This window comes from Balaenoptera physalus (genome assembly GCF_965194825.1).
Source record: "Balaenoptera physalus genome assembly, chromosome: 18".
Taxonomy (NCBI): domain Eukaryota; kingdom Metazoa; phylum Chordata; class Mammalia; order Artiodactyla; family Balaenopteridae; genus Balaenoptera; species Balaenoptera physalus.
In genome coordinates, this window is record NC_138899.1 from 72,548,866 (window position 1) to 72,570,493 (window position 21,628).

A 21,628-nucleotide genomic window follows, 5' to 3' on the forward strand; every position below is an offset into this window, starting at 1 on the left:
AAAAGCTCACTTAAGTCAGTTAAAAAAACAAAAGATTGAGATGTCAGTAGAAAATGAACACAGGATAAAAGTAATGAATTCACCACAGAGAAGACACTAATGATCAACATATGAAAGGTGGATCTAACTAGCAATAATTATACAAATTAAAACATTATTTTTTGCTTATCAGATTAGTAAAACTCTTAAAATTTTATACTATTCCAAATTTGTGAAGATAGGAGATAGGCACCTTCATACACTGTTTACTGAATTATATGTACTGTTTGAGTACGATTTCTCTGTAAAGGAATCTGAATACACATATATCCAAGAATTTTGAAAGTGGTCATTCTCTTTGACCCAGTAATGTCCTTCTAGTATTTAAAAAAAAAAAAAAAAAGAAAGAAAGACATTAGCAGGAGATCTTAGATATATTTACCTTAGCAGTAATAAAATTAGAAAAATCTAAATATCCAACAATATGAAAATAGTTGGGAACACTATGATATCCCCAAAATGAACTAATCACCATTTCAAAAAATAATGTTTATTATTATTTTTAGTATGAGCCAGACACTCTGCTAAGACATTAAGTACGTGATCTAATTTAGTCCCTGTGAGAGAAGTACTGTTACTAACTCCATTATAGATGAGGAAACAGAGGCAATTAACTTAAAGCATACATCTAAAATCAGATCTGTTTTTTGACACTCTTAAAAATACTGTCTTAAAAAAACATTGAGAAAAATGCTTATAATTTATTATGGGAAAACAGTCAAGATACGAAATTGTATTTTCAGTCTGATCTCAACTATATAAAAGTGTACATTTTTCTAAAGATTAAAAGGAAACAAAAGATATTTATGAATGATAGGCTTCTCAATGTTTTCTTCTTTATTATTTTATATTTTCAATGTTATCAACAATTAACTGATATTTTTGTAATCAGTAAAGGGTAGTAGTATATTTTAGCTAACAAAATAACACACAAAACGGACTTTAAAATTTTGATTCTTCCTGTGGTAGGGGTAAGCAAGTTCTCTGTTCACTAATGAAAGCTTCAAATTATAATCCTTAATATAATTAATACTAGGTTATATTATACAATTTAAACCTGAGAATACTTAGCTTACATGTTAGAATAAACATGCAATTTCAAAATTACCTAAAAATGATTAAGAAAATTTTACTTCAGGTTCTATAAACCTAAAGAAGCAAATCTCAAGTCTAAAAAATCCAAACTATACATGTTTAACAATTGTCTAATTAGGCACTTAATTTCACCTTAAGCATATTTACCTTAAGCAGTTCAAGACCTGCCCTGATGGCTTGATCAGTCGGAACACCCTCATCTTCATCATCTGCTGTTCCATCTATTGATTTGTTCACTTGCTTTATAAGAGCACTAAAGTATGAAAAAATAATTTTTTTTCATTTTTTTAAAACTCTTCTATTAGCAATGTCTAAGAAAAATAATCCTGAACATTTTCTACACAGACCACAACTAAACTACATAAAATTTGATACAGCTGTTGCCCAACCATTATGGCAAAACAGAGAGCTATAGTAAATATAGCTTCTTTTGGAAACGATATTTTCCTTTGTCCATTCAAATGAGGTCAAAATGTTATCTGATTTGCTGTTTATTAATGCTATATTTTTATTCTTGTATTTTCCGTGTAAAGTTTATGCCTAAACATGTGAATGATAATAGATGTTTTCTAACTATCTAAAGTTCATTATTACTCCAGTCAGTAGAAAACGTATACTGAAATAAAGGATAAATGGCAACATTAAGCACTTTCAAACCATCTAGCAAATATTACTGTGTCTGGCACTGTTATAAAAGCCAGAAAGGCCTCCTCCTGAAAGGTGTAAAAATGCCACATAACAGACATACAATAAATCCTCACTAGAACATTCAGAATAGATCAAAAAGGAAACACGTTTTGAAATTTTCTTCTAAAAACAAGCTTATGTGATTTTAAAATAATCATTTGTAATGCACTATTATTGAAAATAATCATTCGCTCTGACAGGTATTTGTTCTCTTTAACAAAAAAAAACAAGTAACAAACAGCAGGTTAGAGACATAATCATATCAAAATATAAGAAAATTCAATTATTCAATGTTCCTTAAAATGTTTAGTAGATCTACATTTCTACAAAAATATTATGTACTCAAATCTAAGGTCAAGCTACAAGTCAAATATACCTGTCTTCCTCGCAGCGTCCTCTTAAATTTATCATTCCCTTAACGATTAGTATCTTTGAGGATGTTTTGTCCTTTTCTGCCCATTTTCCCTGATTAACTGATTCTCATAGCTCCAACTACCCCAAATAAAAATCTTCAGCCTGAATCCTCTTCCCATATTTTGATCAGTCCCAAGGTTTTTTTTTACCTAGATGTACCACAGGAATGAAAAATACCATATATCCAAAATTAAATTCATTATTTTCTTCCATGAGTAAGAGCATGAAGCTCTCAGTCTAGTGAGGGAAGGCCAAAGGCCAAAAATAAGCAAACAAATACATTAAAATCAGGGAACAATAAGGACTAGAAAGAAGGCTAAGACAAGAAGACAAGACCCTTGGTTAGCCAGGGCAGTCAGGAAAGGCATTCCTGAAGAGGTACAATTGAGCTAGTAACCAAAGAACAAGAGTCAGTGATATAAAAAAATCTATGAGAAAAAACATCAACCTGGAAAACCAAAGAGAATCAACTGAAAAACTATTACAAAATACTAAGAGTTCAGTGAGGTGACACCAATAAAACACTAAAATTCAACTGTGCTGTTCTGTATTAGCCAAAGCCACCTAAAAAATACAGGCGGGTGAGGGGTAGAAGAAATCTATTTATAATGACAAGTCAAAATATACAAAATAACTAGGAATAAAAAGTTTTAGGGGCTTCTCTGATGGCACAGTGGTTAAGAATCCACCTGGCAGGGCTTCCCTGGTGGCGCAGTGGTTGAGAATCTGCCTGCCAATGCAGGGGACACGGGTTCGAGTCCTGGTCTGGGAAGATCCCACATGCCACGGAGCAACTGGGCCCGTGAGCCACAATTACTGAGCCTGCACGTCTGGAGCCTGTGCTCCGCAACAAGAGAGGCCGCGATAGTGAGAGGCCCGTGCACCGCGATGAAGAGTGGCCCCCACTTGCCACAACTAGAGAAAGCCCTCGCACAGAAACGAAGACCCAACACAGCCATAAATAAAATAAATAAATAAAATTTGAAAAAAGAAAATGCTCCCTATTAAAAAAAAAAAAAAAAAAAAAAAAAGAATCCACCTGCCAATGCAGGGGACACGCGTTCGAGCCCTGGTCCAGGAAGATCCCACATGCTGCAGAGCAACTAAGCCCGTGTGCCACAACTACTGAGCCTGTGCTCTAGAGCCTGCGAGCCACAACTACTGAGCCCTCATGCCGCAAGTACTGAAGCCTGCGCGCCTACAGCCTGTGCTCCACAACAAGAGAAGCCACCGCAATGAGAAGCGCGCGCACGGCAACAAAGAGTAGTCCCCGCTCACCACAACTAGAGAAAGCCCATGCGCAGCAACGAAGACCCAACACAGCCAATAAATAAATAAATGAATGAATAAACTTATTTTAAAAAGTTTTAAATGCACAGAATCTGTACATAACTTCTGAAATTATATTAAGGGAGCATAAAGATTTGAAAAAATCAAGACAAGCATGGAAACACAGTATTACACAAATGGTGTTTTTCACTACATCTCAGAGGAACACAACGATTCAACAGACACATTCTATAGCTCATCTGGAAAAATTAATTAATGTTTGGGAACATCTAGTATATTTTAGGGGAGGAGGGATGAAAGAACTTTCTCAATGAGATAAAAATGTATCATAAAAGCCTCAAAAGACAAAGAAACCAAGGCGAAAATCCAGTAAGACCCCAAATATAAGAATTTATGCTGTAATGAGGGAACATCTCAAATCAAATGGGAAGGTATCAATTTTTCAATAAATGGAGTTGATACAACTAGCTATCAGGATTTTAAAAAAGAATGGATCTCTATCTCCACCTTGCATCGAAATGAATTCCAGACCAATTAAAGACTAAATGTAAAAAACATAACCACTTGATATGATACCAAAGGTGAAAGAAATCATAAAGGAAACAAATAATAGATTATATAATTTAATATTTATTAATGTCAAGCACAAATTTAAAAGGCAATCAAACTGTGTTACTAGCCTTACTTTATAAAGCATTCATATAATCAATAAGAAAAAGACAATTCCTCTAAGCCACTCACAGAAAAATAAAAAGAAACACAATTAGCCAAGAAACACATAGGGAAAAAACGTTCAACCTTATTCACAATTTTTTGTTTTTTTTTAAAATAGTACCATCATTCACCTATAAAAAGGCAAAGACTGAAAAGGTTAAGTCACTATCAGGAAGAGTTAGGTGAATTGGACACTCATTGACTACTGGTGGGGAACAAGAGTGGAATCTTTCTGCAGCGTGGTGGCTAAAGCAAGAGGGCGCTGGAGCCAGACTTCCTCAGTTTAAATGCCGCTAGCTATTTCCCAGCAGTGGGAAAGTTACTCAAACATCTGTGTAGCTCACTGTTCCTTACCTGTAAAATGGGAATAAAACTATTTCTTGCCTTATAAAGTTAAGAAGTGAGTTAAAACACGTAAAACACAGAGAATCAGCCCAGGCGTGTTATAAGCACTAATGGCTACTACCTGTTACTATTATTTATGTTTGAACATTTCTTCTGTAACACCATGACCTACTAACTGCTACAGTCAAAGACCTGTTTTGGTCCTCAGTCTTTCTGTTCATCACACATATTACTGCTGGAAACTTTTTCTATCTTAAGTTTCAAAATACTGCAATAACCTGGTTTTCTTACCTTTCTGTAATTTTTCTACTGTTAAAAAAAAATTCCAAGGTTCTGTCCATGATCTTTTGATCTTTTTAACTTTTTTCTACATAATCTTGCTCAGGGAACTATCTATTCTCACAGTTCCACTTTAAATTCAATTTGCCTTGATTAAAAAAAAATTGCGTCCAAATAACCAGCACATCCTTTCTTACCAGCTCCTTTCATTCTTTTCATGGTAATACTATTCATCATCTGGACTTGACCCCCTATACTTGTGACTCCTCCCTTTTATTCCTCATTTCCAGTAAGATGACCCATTTTTTACACTGTTCTTTCAAAACCTTCCTCAAATATGTTCTTTCCCTTCCATCCCACTACCACCATCCACAGACAATTATAACAACATCTTAGCAGTCTATCTCTTTGACTTCCCTCCTCCTATCCATCATCAATCATTCCTGGTTCTCAAAAGAGCAAAGAACAAAGTAAAAGCTCTAAAGTTAGATCTTAAAGGCTTTCCACAATCTGATCCCAAATGCTTTTTTAGAATCACCTCATAACACTTTTACACTTCTCCATATTGTACTTTAAATAGATGGCAATCATTTTCTAAATATCCTTGTTCTTTCTTATCCCAGTTAGCTTGGCTTATATTAATCTCAATACCTAGAATACTCCTCCCATTTCTGTAGAAATACAATCTTACCCCATTCTTCCTCTTAGGTCAAATACTACCCCCTATGAGAAATCTTCTTTCAGTCCTCTGAACACTATCTGCACCAATTTTATAGAACTATAATATAATTTCCTGATTAAAACTCTTTATTCCCTTACTCAACAGAAGGTTGATGAAAAGCAGAAAATATGCTTTGCCAATACCTAACTAGCATTACTTCAAATATATTGTAGAAGGCATGGGATTATTTATTTAATTAATGAATTTCAGTCTGATTCAGATTCTTCCTTGTATTAATATAGAAGGTTCTGGTTTTTTGTTTTGTTTCCTTTTGTTTTTCAAACTGAAGAACCCTTTCTTCAAATGAAAAATGATGCAAGAGGAGTCCAAAGTGACAAATGGGCATCCAAAGTAGGGTCTGTCTCCCTACTCTATGGAGGGTCACAAGTGAAAAGCTACACCCTATGCCCTCCTCAAAAAAAAAAAAAAAAAACCCCCAAAGGGGCTTTACTGAGTACAGAGTGTACCATTAGTATTATTTATTTTAGATTCCAATATACCTCTGAAAGGTACTACTGATCACTAATAAATCAGTATGCTATATATATATTTTATAAGTACTTTCTTTTTTCAACCAGTTGAAAGATTTTAGGAAAAGTTATTAAAAAAAAAAAAAGAAAAGGAGACTTCGCTGGCGGTCCAGTGGTTAAGACTCTGTACTCCCAATGCAAGGGGCACAGGTTCGATCCCTGGACAGGGAACTAAGATCCCGCATGCCACATGGTGCAGCCAAAAATAATTAATTAATTAAAATAAAATAAAATAAAATAAAAACTAAGAAGAAATAAATAAATAGAAAAGAAAAGAGCTCTTCCCACATTTTACAAAACCAAGTACAGATATAAAAAGAAAGTATTTTCCAAGATATCACAGTCAGGTGATAAAGTTTCAAACCTGAAACTTTAAATGAAGGTTGTTTTAAAAATAACATTTTCAGTTCTCAGATATCTGTGAAAATGCATCATATGTTGTTTTACAACATATTCACTTAGTTTACTTTTCCTGAGAACAGAACTGCAATTTGTTTCTATTAGTTAACCTATGCAAGCTAACTAACTAGTATACTAGTAACAGACAAAAACTAGGCTTGGATTGACAAATTCTCATCCAAATTGAAAGAGTACCTAAATTAAAATAAATAACAAGAAAAACTAAATACATACATATATATATACAGAGGAGTGTATGTATATATACAAACATATACATATATATGAATAGATCTATTTACAGATATCTACAGATTAGGGTATAGCCATTACGTATATACATAAACCTATACTATGAGTGCCTTACTCAATAATGAGCGCAAGTACCCAATAATGATTGACTACTAAAGCATGAATGAATTAATAGTGATGAAAATTCAATATTTTAATATACAAATACCTGATAGATTCAGTATCTATGTGCACAGGTGCTATCCTCTCCAAGAGAAACTTGATCATTTCCAGAAAAGGATTTGTAGGCTGTTTGGGGTTGCCCAACTTCTTAGTTATTTCACGCTGTAATGTAGATTTTTAAAATATTAAAAAAGTATTTTTAAATAATTCATTACATTAAAATGTTAAGAACCTATAATAATTAAAACCATGTAGTATTGGTGCCGGAATAAACAAATCAATAGGAATAGACTAAGAATTTAGCATAGGAGAAAGGTAATATTTCAAGTAAGTAGGAAAAAGATAGATTATTCTATATATTGTTATATTGAAATACCTAAACAGACATTTAGAATAAAAGCAGAGTTATATCCCTATCTCACAACTTATACCAAAAATATTCCAAAACGATGAAAACAAATACGAAAGAATAAAACCAAGGGTCAGTGGATACACAAACTTCAACAAGCAAAATTATTAGGGGAGCTCATTAAAACTACAGATTCCTGGCTCTCATTGTGAAGATTCTCATTTAGTCAACCTGGCGTAGAGCCAAGAATCATCTTTTTTAAAAAAGAATTTAGGACGATACATTGGCAACAGATTTAAGAAATACTGACATCAGGGACTTCCCTGGTGGCGCAGTGGTTAAGACTTCGTGCTCCCAATGCAGGGGGCCCGGGTTCAACCTCTGGTCAGGGAACTAGATCCTACATGCATGCCGCAACTAAAAGTTCGCATGCCACATCTAAGGAGCCCTCAAGCCACAACTAAGGAGCCCGCGTGCCGCAACTAAGACTGAGCGCAACGTAAATAAATATTAAAAAAAAAAAAATACTGACATCAGTAAACATTTTCATTGACCTGCAATAGAATGGGATTTCATAAGCAGGACTCCAAAGGCAAAAACCTTGAGGAGACTGCTGATAGACTTAGCGAGATAACAAAACTATAGTATGTAAAGGACATCATAAACAAAATGAAAAGGGAAAACTAGAACAGACAGAAAACTATATCTGCAGCTTAATTAACATACAGTGCCATGACATACTAACAAATCAGCGAGATAAAGACAAGTATTCCAGAAAAATAGGCAAAGACTAAAAAACACACAATTTACAAAAGAAGTAAGAATAGCTAATACACTGAAGGAGAAAAAATGGTCAGATGACTAGTAACCACTTTTACAAATCCTATCAAAATAATGATGTTTTTGTTTGAGTTTTGCTTGTTCCCAACAGTGATAACTGGTCAATAATGAATATATCCTAAAGAAATGAAACCAAGACTGTGTAAAATTACTTAGCTATAAAGATTAAGTATTCTTTACATTAATCAAAAACTTGGAAAAAATTTAAATGTGTAACACAAGTGGGCCGTTCAATAAATTATGGTACACATATTCAGTGGTGTGCTATGTTGCTACTAAATACTGCAAAAGACTAATTAATGGGAAAGTAAAATGTACAAAGATACATGTATAATATAAACATACACCATAATATTAGCAACTGTCTCTATAGAGGAATTACAGTTTAACAAGTATTGTTATTTTTGTGATATTTTCTAAATTTTATGTAACGAATTACAAAAGGGGACAAAAAAAGATTTCGAGGTTTCTCCAAACATGAGCTCTTTTTAAATTTCTCTCCTTACCACACAACCTTCAGCCTGTTTGCAGGAGCATGTTGGACTAACAAGTACTTCTAACTGTTTTCTTATTTTCTCATCATCTTCTAACACCTGTGTGAATTTCTTCATGAAATCCTGAGCCTTACCAGGATCTGGCAAATTTCCTTAAATTAAATTAAAATTCAATTAAAATACAATTTTAGAAATTTCTCAAAATAATAAATGAGATCAACATTTTTCATTCTTTTTATTACTTTGATGAATAATCCAAACTTACAAATTCATTTAATTTAATGCGATAAAAATCGTAGCGCACCTTCAATAATAAATTTTCACAAATAAAAATCTGTTTCCTAGAAACATAAAATAAGATCATTGTGAAGGACCATCTATGCAGAGAAAGACCAAACTGGCTATTTCTAAATAACTCCTTATAATACTTAAAGGCATTAAATGTCTACCTGAATAATACCGATTTTATTACTATCCCTTGAGCTTGCTGTATACATTGTTCTTTTGCAATTCAGAGCAAGAGATGAAGATCAATCACTTTTACCATGAAGAAACCATTTTCCTGTACTGCACTGTTTACTGTTACACCATCCAGAGATAATGTACACACACACGCATGCTACTTGGCACCAACACATGCTGAGCAACACGTTCCAGGTGTTACTGCTGGGTAGGCCATTATCGCATGAGAAAGGATGAGTTCTTGCAGAATCAAAGATGAGTTTTATACTACTCTCCTAATACATCATGTATCAAAACACTTATGAAAGCTAATAAAATATTCATCCTAGAATCATTTTTTTCTGGCTACTCACAACTGTGAGGGAGAACAAGACTAGGTAGGATCCTTCTAATAACAGAAATTATAATATAGAACTATGGACTCTAATAAAAGTAGTAGAAATGTGTAGAATCTTAAAATATGAATACAGTAAATGCAGTCTTCAAGTTCATATACAACTCTGAAATTCCATTTTAAGTCTTGGCTAGATGACTGAATATAGTAAGAACAAATTTTCCTCCTAACTACTTGACTGTATGACATTTCCATATTTCTAGAGTACAAAAATTCTACTGTACTGTTTGTCAATAGTTTTGGAAAATGTCACTTTACAGCCCCTCCATAACATATAGGCATCATATTAAAGGCTACAATAAAGCATTACCATTTAAGAAACAAAACAAAAAGAAAGTGAAATGGGGATAGAGGGAGGGGGAGGGAGAGAGAGGGAGAGAGGAGGGAAGGACGGAGATAGAGGGAGAAAGGGAGGAAGGGAAAAACAACAACAAAAAGCCCCTTTAATTCAGGATTCTACAAACGTACTAGACCATGGAACTCTTTTTTCTGATGATACTATTAACACCTGCAGGATATTGGCATTCCTCACAACAGAATTTGGGAAATACTGTACTTGTTGGAAGAAAATGGATAGGGGGTTAAAAACAGAAAGAATATAGGAGACGATCTCCTTTAGGGGACAGTGTCTGCAGCCAAACAACCAGGGAAATAGTTGTTAAAAAGCAATAGCACAAAATCACTTGCTTTAAGTTACCCAAAGGGACTGAAAACTAATTTATGTTTAACTGCTCAGGACCAAAAGATATTTTGGTCTTTTTGGGAAATTTCTACTCATGCTAAAACTTCTATCACTTAGTCTAATACCCAGTGAATTAGGTTACTGTTCTCTTTGGTGTCTTAGCATTACTTCCACACACATCTCGGAATATTTGTTAACATCTCAAAAATCCATCTAAGAACTCTTCATTACCACCACGTGGAAGCTCAGTAGAAGCATTCCTCCAGGTGTTCCTGATTTTCCCTCCATCCATATGCTATACACAGTGATCTCTGAGGTGAGAGGAAAAGCAAATGACCTACAAAAAGCGCTACTTTTTCCTACCCCTGCCCTGAACAAAGGAGATGTGCTACACAATCCTTTAGTATTTACTGTTAAAGGCAATTAAATAACATTTTATTTAAAATCACTGAAAGCAAAAAAGCAAATTAACTTTTTTTTCAAAGAAGATCTTTTGTAGTTATTAGGTATATCTTTCATTGTAAATTTTGGCTCAGAATGAAATTAGCTTCAGATAGATTCACATTAGACCAAGCAATACCAAAGCACAGACGCAGTTTTTAACAGCAAGGTTACGCAGTAATTTGAATGTATTCTCAAAAATAAATTTATGTAATAAAACCCAGCTCTTGCTCGTATCAACACACAAAATAATCCTGTGTAGTATGCAAAATAAATGAAAATCAGAAAAAAAAAGGAAAGCTGAGCGTGTTGGGGGGGGAAAAAAAATCAATCAAAAAACTTTAATCTTTTCCTATATTATCATAGCCTAAAATGGAACTCCAAGAAACACTTTATATTATCTGAAAGAAATGTTTCAAATAAACCTTAAATTTTACATATAATATTTGAAATAACTTACTTGTAATAACCATCACTTTTGAAAATATGGCCTTGACACTGGCATCTGTCTGTAAATCACACAAAAAAATGCAAAATTAAAATCTCCTGTACCAAATGTACCACACTAAAGCAAGATGTAAATAATAGGGGAAATGGGGAGATGATAGGGGTATATGTAAACTCTGTACTTTCTGCTCATTCTTCTGTAAACCCAAAACTACTCTTTTAAAAAAGTCTTTTAATTTTAAACAATTAGTAAATAGCAAAAAAAAATCTCCTAACAATAATCTTCATTGTATTCTTCAGAAAGTTAAGTAAGCATAACCCACTCATGCTCTCGGCCCACACCCTGACCACCACTATATGCTCCTTCTTTAGCCATGTTTAAACTCCAGATGAACTGAATGAAAGGTAGAAGTGAAGTCATACTCCACTGTCGTCGCCTCTTCCCTTGTCCTGTTTTGTCAGCCTCCAAAACAAAAACAGATGACTGCTACATCAACCTTTTGGGACACAGAGATATTCTGTTTTTCTTAAGTACTCAAAGAACAGGACAACTAAGTTTAAAAAAGGAAAATAATCTGGAAATGTTGGTTTTCACATTTTTAGCCTATCTCAAACAAAAAGTTGACAATTAAGTATATAATTCTGATTGAACTGAGGTATTCCTAAAATTGTTAAGCCTGAGGATTATAAGGCATAGTCATGAAGCCACTGGGAAGACACTGGATGAAGACAATGAAGATGCCACTGACACGTACAAAAGTTTTCCAAGAGTGCTAGTTATTTGTTGCATCAGGGTAGTATTTCAGTGAATGAATGTGCTCATCACATCGTGCTGCACGTAATGCACTCTGTAAAGTCACATGTATAAAAGATGTTTCTAAGAATGCTAGTTACTCATTCCATCAGGTTAGTGTCATTAAAAAAAAAATGTCACTGAGCAACTCTGCATAAAATACTGAGCTAGAAAAACATTGGGGTGAAAGCAACAAATCAAAAAATAAACAAATAAACAAACCGTCCCTATTGAGAAGGAGCTTTCTAAAAGGAAGGAGAGACAAAGAATAACAGAATAGAGTACAAGAGCTAATTCCCAAATATTTGGAACTTAATAGATCTGACTAGAAACATAAGATTTCTATTGTTCAATTTGGGGGGAAAGGGGTGGTGCTGGCCTTACTAGAAGTTGATCCACATGAAAAAGAAACATCACCAACAAAGTACAATACTGCAAATTACAGAGTCACTTTGAGTGACACTGAGCAAATCAATTTAGTTACATGAAGTAGAAGGGCTACATTACTAAGAAAGAATAAAAACTATCTTAATCAGAAGGAATAATGAGGAAGCCAATGAAACATGTACTGATTATTATATCTAAGAGTCTTCCTGGTAAAACAGGCAGAATTATAAACAGCCAAAAGTTAAACACAGCTTTGTATTTTTTTTCTAACTTTATAATATCTACTACAATTCTCAGTATAAAGTGAATATTAAGTAATAAGAGACTATTAATTCTCCTTTCACTAGAATTCCACTTTTAGAGTACTATCCTCCTCCATTCTGTTTCTTCTTCATCCCCACCACACATGAATGAGAATTCCCTCTTTGATTTGGATAACTTGTTAATTATTTTAAGATAATTTAAAGGAAAATACCACGAAGTGGAAGGGAATAAAACATTGTAATTGAATTGAGATTGTATTTTATTTCATGTAGACTGAACAGGAATGTCATGAGACCCTCCCAAGTTTTTATGAACAGGCAAAGGGAAGAAGCCTCCACTAAATAAAATTTAAAGGGACGGTGAGAGTCAAAAAACAAAGTTATTTTTGGTTACCGTCTCATACATCACGCTGTTCAACATATGATCTACACACTTATGCTATTCGGCTGCTAATGACTTCAATAATGCCTAAAATCAGGAATAATTTTATACACATGCAAATAAGAACCTCTCACATTCTTGCAACTTTACCTAGAGGAAGTAAATTAACAAGTCTCTAGGTGGCAAAAAAGGGCACTTTATCCAGAGCTTATTACCTGAAACACACCAACACTGCATTATAACATTGACTAACACACATGTTTATTTGGCTGAAACACACTAACTTAACTGGGATTTTCCAATTTTCCTCCTTCGCACAGAAAGTACTGAAATAGCAGAATCTCTAAAATTAGTTTTAAGTCATTGACTATAAGGAAAAACTTTTTCTAGCACGTTCAATATACTCAGGAATCACAGAAGGTTAAATTATGTTCAATAAACCATAAACAAAGAGGTCATTGTTAGCCTATAAAACAAAAATACTACTCAGTTGTAAGCTTCAATCAGGCAAACAAGTGGTATGAAATGCCTTATTACTAGTGATTTAGAGGTTAAGAAAAAAGTGAGGTCACTATAAACCACTCAAACAACTACTGTTAGCTCACTGATTTTTAGGGTAAACGGCAAGATTTACACCTAGGAAAACTGGAAATTTTCTCCCCTTAGATGAAAAAACTCCATTCTGTTGACCTCTGTCCTATGAACATGAGGTGTATGTTGGGGGGGAAGGGGAGGGGGGGTCCACTGTGCACTGAAAAAGAAACAAAAAATAACACTACACTGTTTTCCCTGGATGCAATTTAAAATGACGAGGCACACTGATTTTTAGATGAATTATACTTTTTATAGGCCTACATACAACATTCTCAAACAACATTGACTGGATGAATAACCACCATTAAATTATAATTATGAAGACCAGGTAATACATTAAAATTACCATAATATTAATTGTAAGTAAAAATATCATGATACTAAACTATAATTACATGATATTAAAACTTTCTATAACCACAAGACTATATAAAGATGATGGGAGCATTTTAGTGTAGCAACATTAAGTGTAATTTTACTCTATTTTCTATGCTTTCAATAATGCTGAGTTATTGTTTTGGTTTTATTTTTTTAACTTTAAAGCTACCAAAAAAGGCTTCATTCTGTGTACACAGAAGCACATTCTCCTTCCTGTTGGGTATCACCTTTTGCAGATACAGTAAATTTCAATTTTTCTAAGCAATAAGTTTCTTAAAAATTTCAGTGTTCTAAATTAGAGATCATAGGTTCTAGAGTCAGAAGTGTTCCACACAGAAACAGTTGTTCAACACATAGGAAAAATGGTGATAACTTACTTTGGGTTGCTTAATTAAGTCAAGCAAATCCTTTACTTGATGTCGGAGCAGATTTTGACATTTCCACATTTCATTCAGTGCTCTGAAAAACACATACATAAATTTAAATAACAAAACAGGATAAACATTCTTCCAGGATATCCCAACCATGTTAATTTTTTCTAAAAGTTCAAATTACAAATGGAGATGACAGAGAAGGGTAAAATTTACAGGACTAGGCAATTGATGATACATTAAGAGAAAGAGAGAAGTCAAATATAAGAGATAATAACATTTGAGGAGATGGCTATATCAAAAGAAAGGGATTAGTGGTGGTTGTTTTTTCTTTTGTATAAAAATAGTGAAAATCTATCATTAACTGGAACATGTTTGTAGGCAAGGGCATAGCAATGAACTGCAGAGATTACAAACTTAAGAAGTAAAGCAATATTTAATGGAGAAAGGTCTTGTATTCAATAGCAGGCCGGATGAAAAGGAATAAAAGACACAAATGGAAAAGAGTGAGCCCTGAGAGAATGGAGATACTTTTTCCTGAAACAAAAATATTATAATTTTACATAATATATATTATATACTTTTATTTATAAGTAATATTTATAAATTACATTATATGTATATAAGTGAACATTCATTTTTTACGGCAAAAATTTTGATATCACCATAACACTTTTATTGTTCTCAGGCAGAAATTTAAATCTAAAAAAAATTATATAGGTACTCAAGAAAATATACATAAATCATAGACAGCAGTTACTGTTATTTAAATATTAAGATATAGAATATCAGAACCACTCACATTTAAAATTTTAAAAAGGAAATTTTCCAAAACCAAATATTACTTCTCATTGTTTTCAATTATCTATACTTCTATTAACCTCCATTATCACACATATGAAGCATTGCCATAAAAGAGTAATTTAATATAGAAGCATATAAAACCATATAAAAACACACTTTTTCTTTTGATAGACAAGGCAATTGTTTAGTATTTTCACCCTCCTCAGCAGTATGTTTTAAAAATACCTTTGCATTTTGTAAAGGAGACAAATTAGCTTAAATTTGGACAATTCCTTTATAGTAGTCCCTTCAACATGGTACTGGCAAAACAACAGTACTGGGGCATTTTCACCTTAAAATAGCTAAACTTTACTGTCTTCAAGCTACTAAAGTTCCATAAAGTTTAACTGGCACACTTTAAGAATGTAAACATTAAAACAAAAATGACCATTATCCAGAGGACTGTAAATAATTTTCAAAGAAACAGAGTAGTCATCTGTGAAATTACTTGTGAACTCCGAAGTCAATGAATTCTCTCCTTACCTATACATCTTTTCACTACTTAAAACTTCTGAAGGCCCTGGATTTTGAAACTTGCTTTCACTTAAAGCAGAAAAATAAAGCAGAAATTATCTTTTATAAACTTAAAGATGAAATCTTAAGCAATTCTAAAGCTTATTATAAACTATTATGGCTATAGCTTAAATCAAAAAGTGACCATCACTGACTAAGAATTTGTATTATAACATTCAGGGGGAGCATCCTCTTGAGCATTTCAATTAAATTATATTAAGCAGCAAAGACAATCTGTCCTTGGGCTTTGCCTTTCTAAATAGTACTTAAGGAAAAAAAGTTGTACTAGTAGAAGCAGTATTACTACAATAGGAAGACAGATATCCATTTATTTAATATTAGCCTGAATTCCAGCTCTGTCACTAAATAAACGTGAAAAATCTGGTTAGAGCCTGGATACTGTTACATTTGTTAAGTGACATTTTAAGTAGACAACTAGTTCCCTCACTTTGGCTTCTCCTTGTTTGAACCAACATACCACAAGTTTGCATCAGTTCAAAGAAAAAGACGACTACCATTGGGCTGCGGTCAGAAACCTGTCCAAATGTTGAAGAGAACCTCTCCTCCAACCTTCTGCTCCCAATTGGCAAATTACCCATCAGACTCCACAGTTCAAAACTGTCTAGATGAGAGCCTGATCAATGAAAGAGAAGATCACAACCAGGACACCTGATACTACCACTTACTCTTGTCACTGACAGTTGTTCTGGGGAACTTGGGGGAGGTGGAAATACACACCATGATCAGACAGTACCCAAGCTTGCCTCTATTCTCCTTTCCAGTAATCAATATACTTATAGTTAACCTACGGACTTACCCAAAAGTGGGTACACATCAAAAAGTCTAAAATATAGGAAGTATTTTGTCTTCCCCAAAAGAACACAGATATAGAATAAAATATATGGCTCTTTCAGTAAATAAGAAAAATCCTTACCAAACAAGTTCTTAGCAGGAACCCGCCTGCCAAGCAGCTATTTTAAAATACTTTTCACACTAATTAGAGGTCACAAAAATTCAAATGACTTTCTGGGCTAGAATGGTAATGTAAATGAATGAAGTAAGACAGGTGTTATAATACAGAGTGTTACATACAGAGGACTGTGGTGAAATTAGAAACATTAAGTAAAACATCAATATTATTAGTATTCAGGACAATGAAAAAAATGAGAAAAAATTTGATACCCCAAAAATTGGCAAAAAATAAGATGCCTGATAATGTATTGGAGGATGTAGGAACTTACAAACCACTGGTAAGAGTATAAATTAGTATAATCATATTGGGAAATAATTTGACTAGTTTATAATGCTGAAAACATGCATTCTCAGCAATTCCACTCATAGCTGTATACCAGTGATCTTAAACCTTGGTTGCCCATTACAATCTCCAGAAACGCTTTCCTAAAAACCCCAATGCCCATACTACACTCCAGACAAATTAAATGACAATCTCTGAGGATGAGATTCATGTGTCAGTATTTTTTAAACCTCTCCACGTGATTCCAATATGCAGCCAAATTTGAGAACCATTCATAACCATACCTTAGAGAAACCCTTGCATGTGTATACTAAATTGAAAAATGTTCACAGTAGTACTATTTGTATTATTAAAAAAATGGAAACACACAAATGTCCATTCTTTCCATTGACTCAGATTTGCAATGCCAAGATGATGGAATAAAACTATGGTTTAATGACAAAGTAATTCAGTACCACAGTGAAAATGAATGACCCACAAGCTATATATATAGAGTAGATGAAGCTTAGGAACATAATAGAGTGGCGTGAAAAAGCAAGTCACAGAAGACTATATCCACAATTATTCCATTTTCATAAAGTTCAAAAACAAGCAAAAATTAAAAATATATTATTAAGGGATACATACATACATATGATAAAACTTTTTTAAAAGGAAATGAGAAACACAAAATTAAGGCTAGTGGCTTCCTCCGGGAGGAAGATAGGAGGATGAAAGAGAGACGTGTTCACAAGTTGGGTGGTAGATTCATACATAGTTTTATTTTATTACTATGCTTCAAAACTCGTGATTTGTGTGCATTAAATACTTCATGATAATAAGCGTAAAGACTTTTGGAGAAAATAATCACAGATTAAAGTTAAAGTGTAAGTAATAAAATGTTAAGAAGCATTAGGTGTATAGTTGGTCACTTAATTCCAAGAAGTTGATTAAAATAAAAAATAATTTTAAAAACATTATACATATATATATATATATCTCAAGTATTTTAACTTAAAAGAGATAAATACTCATTCACTCACCAACCATTTCTGTAGAATCAATTGATCCACAGATTGGAAATTACTTTCAATGTTTCCATGACATTATTTTCCAGTATATCTCCTATGTCACCATTTTTTCTTTTTAATTCAATCAAATGGACTTGTCATTTAAGTGATGAATGATATCTGATAAAAATATTTAGTTTTGAAACTGCTATTTATGTTTTGTGTATTCTATTTTCAATTATTTTTTATTTTCTTTTCCACTTCTGGTATTAAAGTTTTCATTAATTTTTTGCTCCTATGGGTTTAGACGTTATACATTCGAATTCTATTTTTTGGGGGGTGACTCAAAGTTTTAATATGCACACTTGATTCATGGTCTAATTAATCAACATGTCTGTCCTCACTCTTATATGACAAAAGAACATTAGAACACTACCTGCCATCTTAACATGTTGTTATCTGACAGGGTCCACCCAGACATGTGGCGGGGTATCCCAGGGACTCTCAAGAGAGTTCACATATCATTGCAGTGGTGTACACTGGCACAATATCAGCCTAGATGATAACCTACTTTTTAATCCAGACCCCAACCCCTTGTAAAGAAAACTTTATCCTATTCCTTCCTTCTGGATTCAATTTCCTTTTTTATTCTTTAGTAATTTTTCCAAGTAGGAATTATGAGTGATGAACTCTCATTTTTTGCTTGAAAGTGTCTTTAATTCATTTTTACTCCTGAATGACAGTTGAACTGAGTCAAGGCGTCCAGATTGGGTGTGATTTAAATAGGTTGTTTCAAATGGGATATATACATATCCTATTCTCATCCATTCTAAGAGGCCATCAACTGCACCATGAAGAAAAGGATGCATTCCAATTCCACAGATGCTAGCATATGAAAATTTTATGTTTCACAATTAATTATAGTGGTAACATATTTTACTATATGCAGTGGAAAAAGAATGACCTTTGGAACCGGGAAGAACTGAGTTCAAATTCCGGCTTTGTCTCTTATTACTTGTGTAATTTTGTGCAAGTTCATTGATCTCTGTGGGATTCAGCTCATCATGTGTAAAACAGAAAAAAAATCATTTATACTGGGAGTTGCCAAGCTTTTTCTATAAAAGGCCAGAAACTAAGTATTATAAGCTTTGTGGGTCATAAGGTCCCTGTTGAAACTACTCAACTCTGCCAATTGTAGCAGAAAAGAAGCCACAGTTAACACATATTCCTGTGCCTGAAGTACAGTGGATATCAAGAAATGTACATTTCTCCCCCTACAACCCTTTTTCTCAACATTCTTATGAAAGATATAAATAGCATATATAATAATTTCCATGTGGGAAGTGCAGTTAAAAGTCCCATTAAGCTGTGGTAGGAATGAAAATTATATACAGCTCCTTAGACTTCTAATTTCTGAATATTTAATCCCCATTAGCTGGGGATTAAGTTACACATTCACTGGAATACTGATGATCTAAACTTTCTGAAACCTAGAGCATATCCATCTCTAGGCCTCAATTTCCTAAGCCTCAGTACGATTCAATTAGCAATGCCTCTCCCATGTCCAAAATGCCAATTCCCTACAAAGCCATACAAAAGAACTTTTTGAATGAAACATGGTCATAAAAATGTATTTGTGCTTACCTTTACATCAAACTATAACACCATGTTGAGGCTATGCAGCACAAAAATATGTATCCTACTGCCCTACACTATAACTCAAATCAGTATCAGGTGAAAATAAGAAAGTACTAATTTCACAATATGGACCTTTCTAATGCCTTAAGGAATACAAACAAAAACAAAAGGTACATCAGCATTTCTTGAGACAACAATATGAAAATCTGGAGAGAGAAAAACTAAATCCTAAAAGATTCCATGTCAATCAGCTCTGTTTTTTAATTAGTTACAAAAATCCTTGTTAATCTCATGTTAATAGCAGTACTTTCTGAAAAAATATCCAAGTATTTTATTGTGTCTGACCATTTAAACAATGTTTGCATTATATAAATTGTTGACATTTAAAAATACAGTTGTGTTTTCTTTTCCATAAAATCCAACATACTGCAAAAGATGGAAAGAACAGAGTTTAACATTTGAAACATACTTCACAGCATTTAAATCCAGTGTGGCATACAAATAATATAAGCATTTCATCCGTTCTGTAGTTTCCAAATTGTGGGGGACCATGTATTGAGCAAAGATCCGTTCAACAAGCAATCTACGAAAAAACATAAAGTACTGTATTAATTTCTTTAAATGTAGGTATTAAGTATGTATGTAAATTTCCGAAACACATAAAGAACACATATAAAAGAGCTTCTTCCTTCTGAGTAGAGATGAGATTTCCAAATCAAAGATTTCTTTCTATAAGAAGAAGAGCCAAAGAAAAAATTTTAGCCGGATGTACTGGAATCAGTCCTATACCTAACTAAGATTAACTACTTCTGCATGACCTTGGGCAAGTTATATACCAGGGACTCAACTTCATTGGCTAAATAATAAAGGGTTAAAAAACTACACCAGAACCTTCCAAGTGACAAATTCTAATCATCTGTAAGTTAATCATAAAGAAATGTTTAAGATTCTTGACTTTTCGTAGTGATCATCATGAAAAGAGACCTAGATAGAAGTAAAAAAAGAAAAAAAGAAAAAAAAGAAAAGGAAAGAAAAAAAAGAAAAATTAAACGGTGGGGGGTGGGCTATGAAACCATAACGCAAATCTCTGTGCACTGATGCCACACACTCAAAAAGCTTAAAAACGTCAATTTTCTAAAAATAATAACTATAAAGTCTCTTAGATAATATCAACCTAAGATACTCAGTTTCTACTTCCCATACCTCTTAAAATTGTAAGATGTCCTACTGGTTCTTAATTTTCTCATTCTCACCTGTTAATAAGCAAGATCATTTGGACCTCAAATTCATCAAATCAATGCAGACTGCAAGCAGAATTTACAGTTCTACTAACTACTAAATTGCTAGGTTCCATACAAGATCTAACCTTACACACTGGAATAGAAAAATACAAAGATCATATTCAGATAATGTGTTTTTATATAAATTTATAAACTATTATTTTTAGCCTTGAGTAGGAATTGTTTTTATTTAAAATGTCTAAATCCAAAGGGTGTATATTTATTTTAATTTTATTTGAAAAAATGAATGTGAATCCTTATAACACAATTACCTATGAAACAAAATTTAAATCATAATTACATACACTCCTACTTTCAAATAGTACTCTGTTAAAACATAGTATACGAAAATGACCATAAAAGACGTATCCATCCCTAAAGTTATATGTACATTACTATTTCATTTATGGCTTTGGTGGGAAAGCAACTAGTCACTCACTACCTTTAATTTGCAGTAAAAACTGAGGAGGGAGTTTAAAGTTATAAAGAAAATAGTTAGCCTAAGACAACAGCTCAACAACAGTTATATAATACCAAAAGCACAAAACATTTTACATGTGGTGTCTTTAACTTACCTATCATCAATACTATTTTGATAATATATATGTAGCAATTTGTCTTTGATCCATGAAATCTGTTTTGCAGCATCTTTCCCAGCTGCTGATTGTAAAGCATATTTCTTATAGATCTGGGCAAGTCCCATCATGGCTTCTTTGCGCACTCTCCACTTAAAAAAAGAAAACAAAAATTTTTCTTGTAATTTAAAAATGCCTCCGTTATATTAATTCAGTGAAGTCTAGTTTCCCAGTTTTTTAATTTACTTTACACAATTTATTTTCATCATACCTCAGTTCCTGGATGTCAATCTGTAATGACTGTATGAAAAAACACAACTATCATTTTAAT

At 33.2% G+C, this 21,628-nt stretch overlaps 1 protein-coding gene across 5 annotated transcripts in view; it reads right to left on the reverse strand.

The window, feature by feature from the left end:
* PDS5B (PDS5 cohesin associated factor B) overlaps positions 1–21,628 on the reverse strand; it is a 199,996-nt gene that overhangs the window by 68,676 nt on the left and 109,692 nt on the right. For all 5 annotated transcript variants that reach the window (XM_082435491.1, XM_082435493.1, XM_082435489.1 and 2 more), the window contains exons 12-18: positions 21,298–21,449; positions 19,912–20,025; positions 14,211–14,292; positions 11,050–11,098; positions 8,623–8,762; positions 6,974–7,089; positions 1,282–1,387 (exon numbers count right to left, since the gene is read on the reverse strand). In XM_082435491.1, coding sequence (XP_082291617.1) covers positions 1,282–1,387; positions 6,974–7,089; positions 8,623–8,762; positions 11,050–11,098; positions 14,211–14,292; positions 19,912–20,025; positions 21,298–21,449 — 759 coding nt within the window. The remainder of the gene's footprint in view (positions 1–1,281; positions 1,388–6,973; positions 7,090–8,622; positions 8,763–11,049; positions 11,099–14,210; positions 14,293–19,911; positions 20,026–21,297; positions 21,450–21,628) is intronic.